Consider the following 14,536-nt stretch of genomic DNA (forward strand, 5'->3'; position numbering starts at 1 on the left):
TTAAAGGAAGGTCAATACTGTGTGATACACTCTTTTTGACTTTCTTTCTGCCATAACTGTTTTATGGCCTATATACGCTTTTTCTTTTCTCCTCAAGAACAGTTCATACAGCAAATGTAGCACCCATTCTCCGCGTGACTCCCCCATACTTATGTTTAGTGTCCAGAGACAAGATAAAGGCTCTGTATGTACTTGTGCTGGAGAACACTTGAATAAATGTCTTGTTTTTGTGCAAAAAAAAAAAAACAAAAAAAAAACAGCCATCTACCACTTTCTGCCTCAATATATATAAAGTATATACAACTTTATATCTATGTATGCACCCGGAACGAGTAAAGTAGACTCTAAGAACTTACCTTTCATTGCCGTTTCAAGGTGCCATTGGACCTTGTTCAATGCCAGGAACAAGGTCCAGGCAACAACTAAGCCTTGCCAGTAATCAGATACCCTGCTGGTGTAGCAAGTTGGCCAAAGGAGGAAATTTAGACCACTAATGTTAAAACACGAAAGCTACTCACCATGTATTGTGGGTTCCACCTCAAATCCAGTATCCACTGGCTACACTTAAGCACACAGAAGGAGGCGGAGGCCTCACGAGCATCAGAGCCACCGTCCAAGATGAAATTGCCAAGCTCCAAGAATACATCCAGAAGATAGTCCCGAGGAATGACATGCTCTGTGAATGTCTCTGACAATGGAAACTGGATGAGAAGGAACTGAAGAAACCATCATGAGAGGTTCCACCGATAGGATAGCTGAAGTGGCTGATACGGCCAAGTCCTCCAAGTGGCTGGTGACTGAAGGACAGGACAGGAGCACCAGAGCAATAGAAGCCCAGATTTACCACAACAGGTGAGATCCCACCTGTAACAATCCAGGATGTAGAATGCTAGCAGCAAAGCAATAGATGGAACGCCTTAACTTAGTGGTTGGTTTCATGTACAGAAACATCTGGGAAGAGCATGAATTGGAGACTCCTAAGTCAAAGTGGGAAAAAGTGGTAGAAAATGACGGAACTGAGATATATGGGACTTCCGGATTCAGACAAACAGCATGATAATGGTCAACCAACCGGACGTTGTGATCATTGATAAGCAGCACAGGATCGATGTGATTATCCCCAATGACATAAATATTTGGAAAAGAGGACTTGGGAAGAGCGAGATAGCGTATGACAGGTGAAGGCAGCTGCGGTGGTCTTGGTTATTGAAATGATAAAAGAAAAAAAAAGACACTTACACTTTTTTTCTCCCTCTGAAGTTAAATAAGACTAAACTTTTCTTGTTTTAGCTTGGTTAGAATTATCAAACTTATTTCTATTTGATAATTACCAGAAAATGTTAGATTTTTTGTAACTTTTACTTCATAAACTTACACAAATGTGGTCAGTAGGGGTAGTTGTCTTTTAAGCTGTATGAATTGGGTCAAACTTTTTGGGTTTTATTATATGCAGTCGTATTAAATAAATTAGGATATGCATTCTGAAGAAATATTTCTCTATAAAAAAATCCTTTTTTATTCATCTGATGTAATATTCTAATCCCAGATGTTGTGTTTTAATTAGCTGTAAAATCATAAAGGTTTAAAAACAGGCTTGTATGTAATTAATCTATAACATGCTCCATTTAGTAAATTAGGTCAATAACATTCTAATTTATTGAATACGACTGTATGTTTCTATATTAACAACACATATAAACTACACAAAAATAAATGATGAATCTACATGTAAAAACTTTGCCTAATTGTAGTTTTGTAAATTATTAATAAATTCCTAATATAACCGCAAAGCATTGTTGGGCAGTTTGAAAGTATGACGAACTGTACCATAGTACTGTCGAAGACAACTTACACTTACAAGTCAGCGAGGAAAATATACATAAATATTAAATAATATAGAGTCCTCTTACTCACAACTCAATTACCCTCGGTAGGAAGAGAATACCAACAGCTAGTAACTTTTTAAACCCCATTCAGAGAAAATGTTCTACCAGTGATGCTTGCCTCTCATCTCCCTCCTCTTACGATAATGGTACAGCCTCCCCTGAGTGGACGCGCCCTACGTCTGCTGTGATTGGCTGTTGAAGAGACCAGCCTTCACGCAGCGCCGCTGATTGGAGCGTCGCCTCGTCTCGCGCCGTGGATGCTGCGGCGCGCGGAAGGTTAGCTAAAAAAAAACAACACACACAAATCGCCACCGGATCATAGGATATGCTGCTACAAAATAAAAGGCAGAAATGAATAATTTTTTATTTATTATTAAATAATTGTATTTTCTTCCTTGACAGAGTTTTGTTTTGTGGCTGTCAGGTAGCGAGGCCTATTATACCGTCAACAAATGTACAATAACAGAAATGTTGGTTTATTTGTTAGTATTTTTAGTGTTTAATTACGACATAAATCTAATTTGACCTGTTAATATTTAGACTCTTGTATACCGTAATTTCTGCTGTTTAAATCCAGCAACAGGCATCTAAAGAGCATTATAAAGTGTTTGTAGTATTTCAAGGAAGGTTTTTTAAATTACTAGTATGAATATAAATTGATTAATTTATCTATATGGCTTCCTTAAAGTTCATAATTTTGAACGGTGACGTAAAATAGTATTTTATTTCATTTGACATTTATTTTGACATCAGACGTTTCCATTCAATCCGCTTCGCTGACTTGACGCTGCTGCTGCTGCGGTGTGCTGGTCCCAGACCGGCCGGGAAGGTATCCATCTGGTGTGTGCATCTGCTTGGGAAGGGCCGTCCACGGATTGTGTTGCCTTCTGTTCCGGTCAGAAAGTAACCAGAGCGCGGATTGGAGCAGCTGCAACAGGCCCAACCTGGAGGTATGTGCTCCACATATTAGCGGTTTTATTAAGGCCAGCGGGCTTCTGCATCTTAATCACCACCCCTGCTACCGGGACACTTTTGTTTCCGTATCCCCCTCCCCAGCGGCTTCACGGTGCCGTTCACACCCTGGAGCTCAACCACACCTTCTCCGTCCGTCCAGACGGGCCGCAGGATTTAATTAATGTCTGGCCACTTAGATCTCCAGCGTTACCTTACTGCGAAGAGGGCGCGCTGAGAGGGAGCACAGTGGGTTTTTCTGAGTCTTGGCTTGTGAAGCTGATCATCATGATGGAGACCGGTTTCTTTGTGTCATGTGTCATCATTTTTGACTACGCCTGGACCAAACTAGGCAAATCTGCATATTTACAGGAATTATTTCTAGATTAAAAGTGGGAGAGGAATAGATTTTTATTTATGCGTGGGCGCGCAAAATGAATCAGGAATAAAAGTTGAGCGCATTAAATGAGCCGCCTGCATGAATCGGCCTATTTATTTACTATAAAACAATTCCCTAACATTCTTTAAACATTCCGTTTAAAAAATAACCTTCCACGTCGTTCGCCACCGATCAGCTCTGTGTTATAATAATACAAATAATAAGTGAGATCATAGCGGAGCAACAGCGCAGTTCGACCTGTTCCTGGATTCTCCAGAACCTCTCCCACTATCAGGCGTCAGATCTGGAAGCGTGAAGGAGTGCCATGCCTTGCAGTAAACTTGCCGCACCCTCAGACGCACGCATCCTGCACTTCACGCAAGCACGCACAGATACACGGAGATGGTGGGCACACACCATCTCCACGTCCACGCACAGCTCCCAACATCATCAACCACAAATGATGCGCAGGGAAGGAGAGGGGAGGCCGCCAGGCAGGGCGCAGGAGGAACCCAGGAGATTGCTTCTTTGTTTCTCATGAATTGTTAATCGCGGACCGTAACCTAAATTCAACCAGAGCCGATACTGAGTGGAGAGATTCAGGACCAGGGAGGGGCAAACTTGGCGATTGCTTAAGTTCCCCAAAACAGAAATATATACATATATTTTTTTAGTTAAAAATTGTGCAGTTCAAATTGTTTTATCTTTTTTTAACCTACTGAAAGATCACTGTTGTTTCAGATATTCAAATTACTCTGAATAAACAGTAGAACTGGTCAGTATTCAGGTCAAGCAAAAATTACATCAAAGTGACAAATAGTACATCATTTCTATATTACACTATCAGGCTTTATTTATTTATTTGTTCGTTTTTTACAATTATAATTAATTGTCCTGGCTGCTTAGGCAAACAGTGCACTATAAAAATGACTTTTAGATGGTAGTAAATTTTAGTCATCTTTTAAAATTTAAGCAAACATAATTGTACAATTGGTGTGCCATAATGGTAAGAATCTAGTACATTAACTACTAAATTGTGACATTCAATTTTACTTTAGCCCTTTATTTAGAACTCAACTAAACTCAGGTGTTCAGTTATTTTTGTCCTCGTGCATTAAGTTATGTTTTTATAGAACATAACCTAATGTTCTATAAAAACAATACCTACCTACATATCTAACTAACTAACTAACTAACTAACTAACTAACTAACTAACTAACTAAATAAATAAATAAATAAATAAATAAATACCAAGTAGCCAGTTCTTTGTTCGGTATCATCACTGAAATTAAAATAACGCATGTTGAGATTTTGGTCGCATTTCTGTCTTTTTATATATTTGTCGGATTTATCCCAGTGTGATGCAGGTCATTGTATGTTGCTGTCTGACTGGCCGTCCTTTTTTTTTTTTTTTACAATAATGGCCTTATTGACCCTTGTTCGCCTCATTGTGACCTACAACCGGACTCAGCTTCTTTCTGTTCCCGCTGCGTCATTGCGATGGTACGTCAGGTTTCAGGCGGTGACTGACACAGCCTCCTCAGCGCCGTGGCTGATGTCAGTCACAGTGTGACAGACCCTTCACAGAGTAGCATTACCCAGAGCTTCTTCTCCCTTCGTTAAACTCCTCAAACTGTCGCAGAATGAGGTACCTTATTATCTGTAGCTTTTTGTGTATGTGGACCACGATTGCCACACTTTTCGCAAGAACGTCACGTGTGCGTTTCTCTCTTTGCGACGCAGAGCGATAGCCATGTCTTCCAGCTCAGCAATGGTGCGGATCCTGGTGAAGGGAGGCAAGGTGGTGAACGACGACTGCACGCAGGAGGCCGACGTCTACATCGAGAACGGCATCATCCAGCAGGTGGGGAAGGAGCTGATGATCCCCGGAGGAGCCAAAGTGATCGACGCCTCGGGGAAGCTGGTGCTTCCTGGGGGCATCGACACCAGCGTCCACCTGGAGGAGACCTTCATGAACGCCGTCACTGCCGACGACTACTACAGCGGCACCAAGGTAGCGCCCTGCAGGAAAGAGGAGCGGAGGAAACTTTATGTGGCAGTGCAAGATGTAGATTTTGATTTATGTGTTGGGGTGTGAAGCTTTAAAATCTAGATTTTGGTGTCATTTTGTCCACCAGATGCAAATGTTTTCAGTTGCTACTTTGAGCCGAGATGTCAGTGATGAACCGTGCTTTTGATCCCCGTAACTTTTATAGAACTTTTCAGACTCTGTTGAAACTGAAACACAATCTTGGACAAATCTTGTTGATTTTACACTTATATTTAGTTTTCTATTGCAAAATGCACGCAGTTACTCTCAGCACAAAGCTTTAACTAAAGCTGTGGTATTTATTTTTGAGAACAGATTCAATAACTTCAGAGATCATTATCATTGATATCTAATGTAGTCAGTTTGAGGGCAACATTTTTGTTAATTTAACAAAATTACATAAGAAGCTTGAATGAAAGCTTGAATTTTGCAGCTTGCTGATACATAACTCAGTGGTCCCCAAACCCCGGTCCGTGGACCGGTACCGGTCCGTGGTAATTAAAAGGTTGGGGACCACTGACATAACTTAGCCTCTTCAGATTTCCGTTTAAAAAATTGAACATTTTGCTGCTTGAAAACAAAGACAAAATGATTAGAGTTCACATTTTTAAGTTGTCTTCAGCCTTTTGTTATGTGGTAAGTAATGTTGGCATGGCTTACCATGTGTGTTGCCAATTCCAGTCAGGATGTAGCAATCGGTTAGAAGATGCTAAAGTGTCATTGTCTAATTTGCATAATTGGCAATACACACGTATTTGTTTCCTGAAGAGGAGTAAAAAAATAAATAGAAAGGGTTCTTTACAGTCTCAAGCTTCAAAAATCCTCTTGATAAAATTAGGAAATGTATCTTTCTTTGTTTCTTAATGTTTTAGTTTAAAAATAGAGCTAATAGATGTTCCTGAATAATCACTAAATACAGGGATAAAGTCGCTAAGGTGCTAGCAGCCTGAATGATTATCAGACATATTTCAACAGGTTGTAGGAAATTAAGTTTTTTAAAATTTATTCTTTGTAAAGGATTCCCAATTTGCAGAGCTTTCTGTGTTTACATCGCCATATTCTGAGAGCAGGGCTGATATGTAATTACAGGAGTTATCCTGAATAAATCAGATGTCTCGTTCTCATCTCGGCGTCCATGATGACTCGTCACTTTATAGCGTTTTACGGCGACATGAGCTGAAAGGTGACGGACGCTGAATGTCGAACAAACCCACAGACACAGCTGCTCCCTCTCCTCCCTGCTCATCGTCCCCTCTCTCGTCTCCTCCCTGATGCCACCAGAAAAAAAATAAAAATAGCCTGGGGACAAATGTAGCTCGCTAGCCGTCTCCATGGATATCGAGGGGGTGCTGCAAAGACTGCCGCAAATCTTTTCACTCACGCCATTGTGCTGAGGAACAATGGTCCTCAGACACACACACCCCTCCCTCTGCCGACCTCCTCCACAGTCCCTCTGGGGTCAGATGCTCACTGAGGCAGGCACTCGTACACAAAAACACACTGTCGTCTGTGGTTATCCAGTTTTACTGTAGTAAATCTGCTTCTAGGGCCTGGAAAATTATTAAGTACTGAAGTCGTAAAGTAATAACATAGTAATGGGTTTAAATAGCTCATGATTGCACCATGAGGAGCCGTCAGCCTGGCACGTTAACTACTGATAGATGCATCCTTCACATGTAAGGATCATTGTTAAAGGTCTTAAAGTTCATGGTTGGGGATGAGGCTGTGTTGATTATTAGATTGTGGTTCTGTAAATATTTACTGGGTTAACAAGTGCATCTTTTCTGTAACGTTACATAATATATTTTATTCAAAACGTGCTCATGTCAGCATGTGACATGTTCATTTTGAACTGTAAATTAATGAAATAAACAAATAAATAAATAATAAAGGTTAATGTTTCTACATTAACCTTTATTGTATGAACGTTAAAGGTAATTTTATACTGGTAATTTTACATTCTGCTTTCTGTCTATGTTTAAGTTAATTTATGTCTTGAAAACATGATAAAAAAAAGTACATAAAGAAAAACTAGTTTCCATTCAAAAGATATATACTTTGCTTTTAAAGCATTTACCTACACATTTAATAGTTTTTCTCATTTTTCATGCTAAATGTATGTGTCTCCTGTACCATTTAGTTTGATTATCTATCTAATATATAGATAGATAATATAGCTAGCTGGCTAGTCAGCTCTATTAAGCTCTATTAAGCTAGCTATGGTTAGCTAGCTTAATAGCTAGATAGCTAGCTGACTAACTAGCTATCTATCTATATGGTTAGCTAGCTTAATAACTAGATAGCAAGCTGACTGTCTAACTAGCTATCTATCTATATGGTTAGCTAGCTTAATAGCTAGATAGCAAGCTGACTGTCTAGCTATCTATCTATCTATATGGTTAGCTAGCTTAATAGCTAGATAGCTAGCTGACTGTCTAACTAGCTGTCCATCTATATGGTTAGCCAGCTTAATAGCTAGGTAGCTAGCTGGCTATCCAGCCACCCAGACATATAAATGGCTGTTTTTGGGATTTCCTCCAGGCTGCTTTAGCTGGCGGTACAACGATGGTGATCGGACATGTTCTGCCAGAGAAGAATGAGTCTTTGCTGGAAGCGTACGAGAAGTGCCGCAGCATGGCTGACCCAAAAGCTTGCTGTGATTACTCTCTTCATGTTGGAGTTACATGGTGGGGACCCAAGGTATGAAACTATGCATTTCCCTCTCTTAAAAATATGTTTTCAACCTTCTTCAACATCATTATATCTACTCAGTATTGTACAAATTTGTCAAATAGCTAAAGCAAGCTGTTTTACAGTACCTTTTAAAAGTAAAGAATTAGTACTCTGTTATATTTTTTCACATTTTCTTTTCACATTTTGTCCATTTATTGTTAAACCTCCATGTTAAACAATGTCAAGTTGTCCCAAAAGTTGCATGTGGCAGAAAACAAACACTGCACCTACAGCCATCCAATCAGATTCTGGTCCACTTATTTTGCAAAGAACAATGGATAAAACTTTCAGTCTCCAAATGTGCAAATTTTGCACATTCAGCACAGAAGCAAGTATTGTTGGCCCCCGTGCCCATTCATCAACACCTGGACCATTTCCTTGTGTGCAGGTCCGAGATGAGATGGAGAAACTTGTGAGAGAGAAAGGAGTGAACTCCTTCCAGATGTTCATGGCCTACAAGGAGACGTTCATGCTGAGGGACAGTGAACTCTTCCAGGCCCTGCAGCACTGTAAGGACATCGGGGCCATCGCAAGGGTCCACGCTGAGAACGGGGAGCTGGTCGCCGAGGTTAGGAAGAATCCATGTGCAGAACTAAACATTGATCATTTCAACTAACAGTTTATAATAACAATAAATAAACATGTATGCGCTGCCTTGTATCCTCAGGGTGCCAAGGAAGCGTTAGACCTCGGGATCAGTGGCCCGGAGGGGATTGAAGTCAGTCGACCTGAAGAGGTTGGAGACTCAAAATTAACCAGCCACTGTCTTTAGACCTTAGATAAAATAACTTTTTACTCCTCTAGTCTGGTCAGAGTCAATAAAATCTCAGTAAATATGTTGCCCATATGAGACTTTTTCTTACAGAACATGATTTCTGCAACCTGTGGTGCCGAAGGCAAATTTTACACTTCAAACCCTCCACTAGCGTGTGGCTAGTAATGCATTTTTATGCAATATTAAAGATTTTAATCAATTAAATTAGCCATTATTTTATCTGGAAGTCCAATGAGTTAAAATCTCTTTTACTGTATATCTGAACCTGCAAGGAGTATAGATAACTTTGGGGTTTATTGTATGTTCTTTTCAGGTTTTTGTTGTTTTCTTATTGGGTTTTCCGAAAATACAGAATTAAAGAAAATTCATTCATGTTTTTCTTTTTTCTGAAACCAAAATACATTGAAATAACAACGATTGCTATTTTATCTAAGCATGAAAACAAATTCTGGAGTCTGTGTTTATATATAAAAAATTATGTTATCTTTTTTTTTTTTCAAAGAGCCATTTGAGGTTCTGGACAGTAATGGTTCTCAACTCTCTAAATTGACCTCAAAGTGGTGCATAATTGTGATAGTGCACCAAAACAGACCACAGTCATAGTGAAAAATGGTGGTGGCTGCATAATAAACGAAAAGTCATAGATGCTTTTAGCAAGACGCTGTAAATTATTGCGGTGGAACAGGATAATTTCTGACTCTTTGTGTGGTTTGCAGCTGGAAGCAGAAGCAACGCACAGGGCAATCACAATCGCCAACAGGGTGAGTTAAACTTTGGCATTAATCACAAACGTAAAACGGTCTCCACGGCCCGACAGAGGTGCTGAGATTGCTGTAAAAATCTATTTGTGCTCGTTCTTCTTCAGGCCCACTGCCCGATCTATCTGGTCAATGTGTCCAGCATGTCTGCAGGCGACGTGGTGGCTGCAGCCAAGATGCAAGGTTGAAGCTCACTCACTTTTAAGTTGTGCGTCTGCAGCAGGTATCCCACTCTTAGACCGTGAGCATTTCCTTGTTTTTCTTTTCAGGTAAGGTTGTCCACGGAGAGACGACCACGGCCCACGCCGTCCTGAACGGCATGCAGTACTACCACCTGGACTGGTCTCACGCGGCCGCCCACGTCACCGTGCCTCCTCTCCGCCTGGACCCCAGTACTCCCAACTTCCTGATGAGTCTGCTGGGAAAGTGAGGAAACTCCGCACGGTCTCTCACTTACATTCGCAGATGGAGTTTGTTTCAGCGACTAAACTGACGTTGCCTTCCTTCCTCGCCCCCGCCGCAGCGACACTCTGAACGTCCTGGCGTCCGATCACCGTCCGTTCACAGTCAAGCAGAGGGCCATGGGCAAGGATGATTTCACAAAGATCCCTCACGGCCTTCCAGGCGTTCAGGACCGTATGAGCGTCATCTGGGAGCGGGGGGTGGTATGTGTGGCTCTTTTGTTCCTGCTTTGGCAGCCGGAGAACTTCCACAAACAGAAAACCCACTTTCACTGGGGGAATAAAAACAGATAATAAAAACAAAAACCAAAACTGCTTTTCAAGCATTTGCCCTGTAAAGATTTCTTCTAATTAAGGAAATGTCTGTAGCAGATAAAATCATCATTTGTGAGCTGCTGTTAGTATTTATTTAGAGATTAAAATCTACTTAATAATCTGAAACATTTATGTGTGTCTGAAAAGCGAAAAACAGAATAAAACTGTTAAGAAGCGAATGCTTTTCACAGCGTGTCAGATAACGATTGTTTCCGGAGTTCCTTCCATTTCAACCTTTTAAATTTTCACAAACTTTATTTTCGTTTTACCGGGGCAGGTTGGAGGCAAAATGGACGAGAATCGTTTCGTCGCCGTCACAAGCTCTAACGCGGCCAAGATTTACAACCTGTACCCGCGGAAAGGCCGGATCATCCCCGGAGCAGATGCTGATGTGGTGGTCTGGGACCCCGAGGGATCCAAGTATGAAACCCGATCCGCACACTCATCGATCAGCTCGTCTCGCTGCAGCTTTTATCTCTACAGCCCAATCGAGCCTTTGTCTGACTGAACTGGGTCATCTCTGTTCTGATGCCCGCCTGCAGGACCATCTCAGTGGACAACCAGTTCCAGGGAGGCGACGTAAACCTGTACGAAGGTCTGCGTTGTCGCGGCGTGCCCCTGGTTACCATCAGCCGCGGGCGTCTGGTCTATGAAAACGGCATGTTCACGTGCGCAGAGGGTTCTGGGAAGTTCTGCCCTTTGAGGACTTTCCCAGACTACCTCTACAAGAAGATGGTGCAGAGAGAAAAGGTAAAACTCTTACAACATGGATATTTCTCTAGTCGCCATGGTGACTGGCAGGTTTTCCTGGCTTGATTTGTCTGTGTTTGCCGACCCTCTCGTTCCGCCAGAGCCAGGCGGTGAAAGCTGTTGAGCGGGAGCCCTACAACGGTGATGTTGTTGCCGTGGTGAATTCGGGAAAAAGGGACATGGGCGCTCCGGACCTGGACACCCCAACGCGCCCCTGCACCCGTCATGGCGGCGTGAGGGACCTCCACGAGTCCAGCTTCAGCCTGTCTGGTGAGACTCGGCACCGAACAAGCCTTAGCTCCGTGGCGAAACTAGTTTGATTTATTTTAAGCCATAAATGGACGTCAGTACTTCATTTAAAAATGACCTGACGAGGGCGCTGTAGAGACTGTTGGGTTAGAAATGCTCTGGTTGCCCCTGGAGATGACTGCACTATTTTTGAACTTAAAAATCCTTCAGCTACAAGGGATTTATTTATAACTTTGTTTAGTGTGTTGAGAAAAAGGGGAGAAACAGACACACATTCACAAAAGCAGTAGGTCTCAGATGCATTACACATGGAGTTAGAACTGGTTAAACTCTTCCACTCGACATCCACAAGCTTCATTGTGGTTTATTTTGATTTTATCTGATCGATCAACAAGGAGTAGTGTGCAAGATGTGAAAGCAAAAGATTTTCTAAATGTTTTCATCAGATTGAAAGCCATTGGTTAAATGTTGGTCTCACTTGCTGTAAATAGAAGTCTATGTAGAGTTTGTTGTGTCTTTAAATCCATGGACAATCTCTGAATTGAGAAGTTTGAATCGAAAATAAATTTCGTCCAGGTTTTTCTGTCTTCAGGACTTGATTTAACGCTACCCAGTTGATTCGTCAGGCTGATAAGTATAGCTGATTATCATCTGCATATTGCTTCACAGAAGATTAGGCATCAGTAATCTGACGCCTCAGATTTACATTTTCAGTTGTTTCACAGAAACGTGTTTTTAAATCTTAAACCAGGAGCAGTTTCAACCTTCATTTCTTAAATCCACTTACAGTCGACGCTTTAGAAACCTGAGAGAAAACAAACACTGACTTGTTTTGTTTTTTTTGCTGCTGAACTCACGATTCCCCTTTTCTCCGCGGCTGCAGGTGCTCAGATTGACGACAACATTCCAAAGAGATCCTCGGCTCGGATCCTGGCCCCTCCCGGAGGGAGATCCAGCGGGATCTGGTAACCGGTTAGACGAAGCCCAACACGGGGGAAAATGTGCGGCGGAGCAAGGCGACTCATCTTTCTTTTAAAACAAGTCGATTCTGTATGAAGCGATCGAGTCACATTTTGGTTTGTTTGGTTTTTTTATCTTGAATTTTGCTGTTATTTAAGACCATAAAACCGTATCCATGTCGATTTGCTGAATGGTAAACATTTGTCACGTGGTAACAGCGACCAAAATTCAGTCAAAAGGTAACCAAATATGAAAGCAGCATAAAAAAAAAAACGATTTGTTGTTGAGTTCCTTTAGTTTTTTTTTTTTTGTTTGTTTTTTTTTGGATCATGTTAGGGGAAAGCACTGTACCGTATAGTTTAGAAAACATTGTTTTTATGAAACAATTGTGTTACCTCACTGTAAGATACAACTTTTTGCACTTGTGTCATGTACTGTTTAGATGCCTTTTTACATCCTTTAATGTCATAAGATGATTTTTACTGCGGGCCGTGGTGAATGAATTGTAACTATTGTATATGTAGTACAACAACTCGTCGGTTTTGATCAGCTGATGGAAGGAAAAAGGAAAAATTACCTACACTTTCTTTTTTTTAATGTGTATATATTTTTATGTTTGGATTGTTTTGCGTTCTAGGGATCAAAAAGACGAAGGAGTTCAGATTAGCGTCTCAGTTGATGTTTACAGCAGGATGGGTTTCTTTTTCCCACCCCACTAAATGTGAACGAACCTCCGCCGTGACTTTTTCTTTTTTGTTTTTTCTGTGTATGTGTGTTATGATCGCTACTATCATGTCAAGCACAACTATTCATTTTGCTTTTCTTTATGACCACACTGAGCAAAAAGTCTCACCCAGATGGCCTTTTTAACACCTAACCCCCCTCAAACAAAAAGAGCGTAGATCATGACGTGTCAGTCGCCGTCATTTCTGTCCTGGTTCTTTTGGGGGCGGAGCTTAAACGCTCCCACCAACACTTCCCGGCTAGCTGACGTCGCCACTGTGAAGCATGTGGAAGTGTTTTCACAGTGTGTTGGCGTCGGGAAGTTAGTGCCAGGCGTCTACATGCCTTCAGATGTTAACAGTATGTGTGATTGTTTAGTTAGAGCAGAAACACACTAGTGCTTTTGTTGTCTTTTTAAAAAGTTTTCTGCTGCTGGTTTGTAAATTTCACACTTATAACAAGCCTCTTAGTACCTGGTTTTATTCTGTTTGTGAGTGGAAGCCGGAATATGCACAGCTTGTTGCTCTTTCTTTTCGTTTCTGTAGTCTTGTGATGCTCCAGTGGCTCTCGCAGTGTCTTTCCCCTCCCAAACATACTGTACACTGGTGCTGAACAATGTGTTGTCACATTGAATTCCTCTTTCTCCTGTTTTTGTCTTGCAGCCCTTTATCACATGATTTAAGTGCAAATAAACCACAGTGAAACCATGGCCTGCATCGAAGCATTGATAAGGGCTGGATCACATGCTGGGCTTTTGTGTATTTTTGCTTCCCACCGTTGCGTTTCACCTCAAACGCCTACAAAACAAAACATACTTTTGAAATATGTTGGAAATAAAAGTGATGAAATGCCCGTGAGGGGAATCAGAGACAGGTTATTATCAAGAATGCATCTTTTGTACATATTTGCTCATACTAGGTTATAAAATTATTTAAATTTGATCTTAAATGCACAAAACAAACAGCAGACACCACTAATATCATTATTTATCTGCACAACATTATTGTAAGCAGCTTGTTTCTTTTCTTTTCTGTTTTGTTTAAAATCATTGTCTTATTCTATGATATCATTTAAGACAGGTTTTCGTCCTAAAGCTAAACTTTAAGCCACAGTTAGATGGCAGAGCTTGAGGCTAACTTAATAAATGAAGAGTATTAAGAAATGTGGTGGCAAAAGTAACTCTGACCTCAATGAAAATAGTAAGATATTTATTTTTGACATGAGGATTTCTAACATCAGATACCAGTTAAAGAAAAACACCAAGGATCCCTTAATCGTTTCTCTTGAACAGACGAATGTAAAAAAGAAAAACTAAATATTGCATTCCAGAAAACAACTAAAACTTCATACAAACTGTGAAGCAGTTGGAATTATCCTGGCGTTTTGCTGCAGCAGGTCCTGGCCAGCTAACTATCGTAGCATCTACTGTGGAGACGAAAGGAATCAGTTCACCCAACGACTCTTTAGTGCATGATCCACCGCTGGCAAAGACAGTTCCTTCCCTGAAGTCCCTGCTGAGCTCTTTCCTTCTGGGCATTGTTAACA

The 14,536-nt window shown here is 41.1% G+C and overlaps 1 protein-coding gene across 3 annotated transcripts; it reads left to right on the forward strand.

Moving 5' to 3' along the window:
* The first annotated feature begins 2,667 nt into the window (after window positions 1–2,667).
* On the forward strand, window positions 2,668–13,735 carry LOC103148353 (dihydropyrimidinase-related protein 5-like). Of its 3 annotated transcripts, none has more exons than XM_007567072.2 (13): window positions 2,668–2,836; window positions 4,961–5,231; window positions 7,809–7,967; window positions 8,389–8,568; window positions 8,668–8,736; window positions 9,492–9,536; window positions 9,641–9,716; window positions 9,803–9,959; window positions 10,057–10,198; window positions 10,587–10,729; window positions 10,852–11,059; window positions 11,161–11,329; window positions 12,192–13,735. In XM_007567072.2, exons 2-13 carry the CDS (start codon window positions 4,971–4,973, stop codon window positions 12,275–12,277), a joined length of 1,695 nt encoding a protein of 564 aa, XP_007567134.1. In that variant the 5' UTR covers window positions 2,668–2,836; window positions 4,961–4,970; the 3' UTR covers window positions 12,278–13,735. The 3 variants fall into 3 exon arrangements, with proteins under 3 accessions (XP_007567134.1, XP_007567133.1, XP_016534656.1); XM_007567071.2 differs by lacking the exon at window positions 2,668–2,836 and adding an exon at window positions 4,642–4,865; XM_016679170.1 differs by lacking the exons at window positions 2,668–2,836; window positions 4,961–5,231 and adding an exon at window positions 7,242–7,351 and having other exon boundaries at window positions 7,794–7,967.
* The last annotated feature ends 801 nt before the right edge of the window (window positions 13,736–14,536 follow it).

Source organism: Poecilia formosa, unplaced genomic scaffold (assembly GCF_000485575.1).
Source record: "Poecilia formosa unplaced genomic scaffold, Poecilia_formosa-5.1.2 Scaffold203, whole genome shotgun sequence".
NCBI classification, from domain to species: Eukaryota; Metazoa; Chordata; class Actinopteri; order Cyprinodontiformes; family Poeciliidae; genus Poecilia; species Poecilia formosa.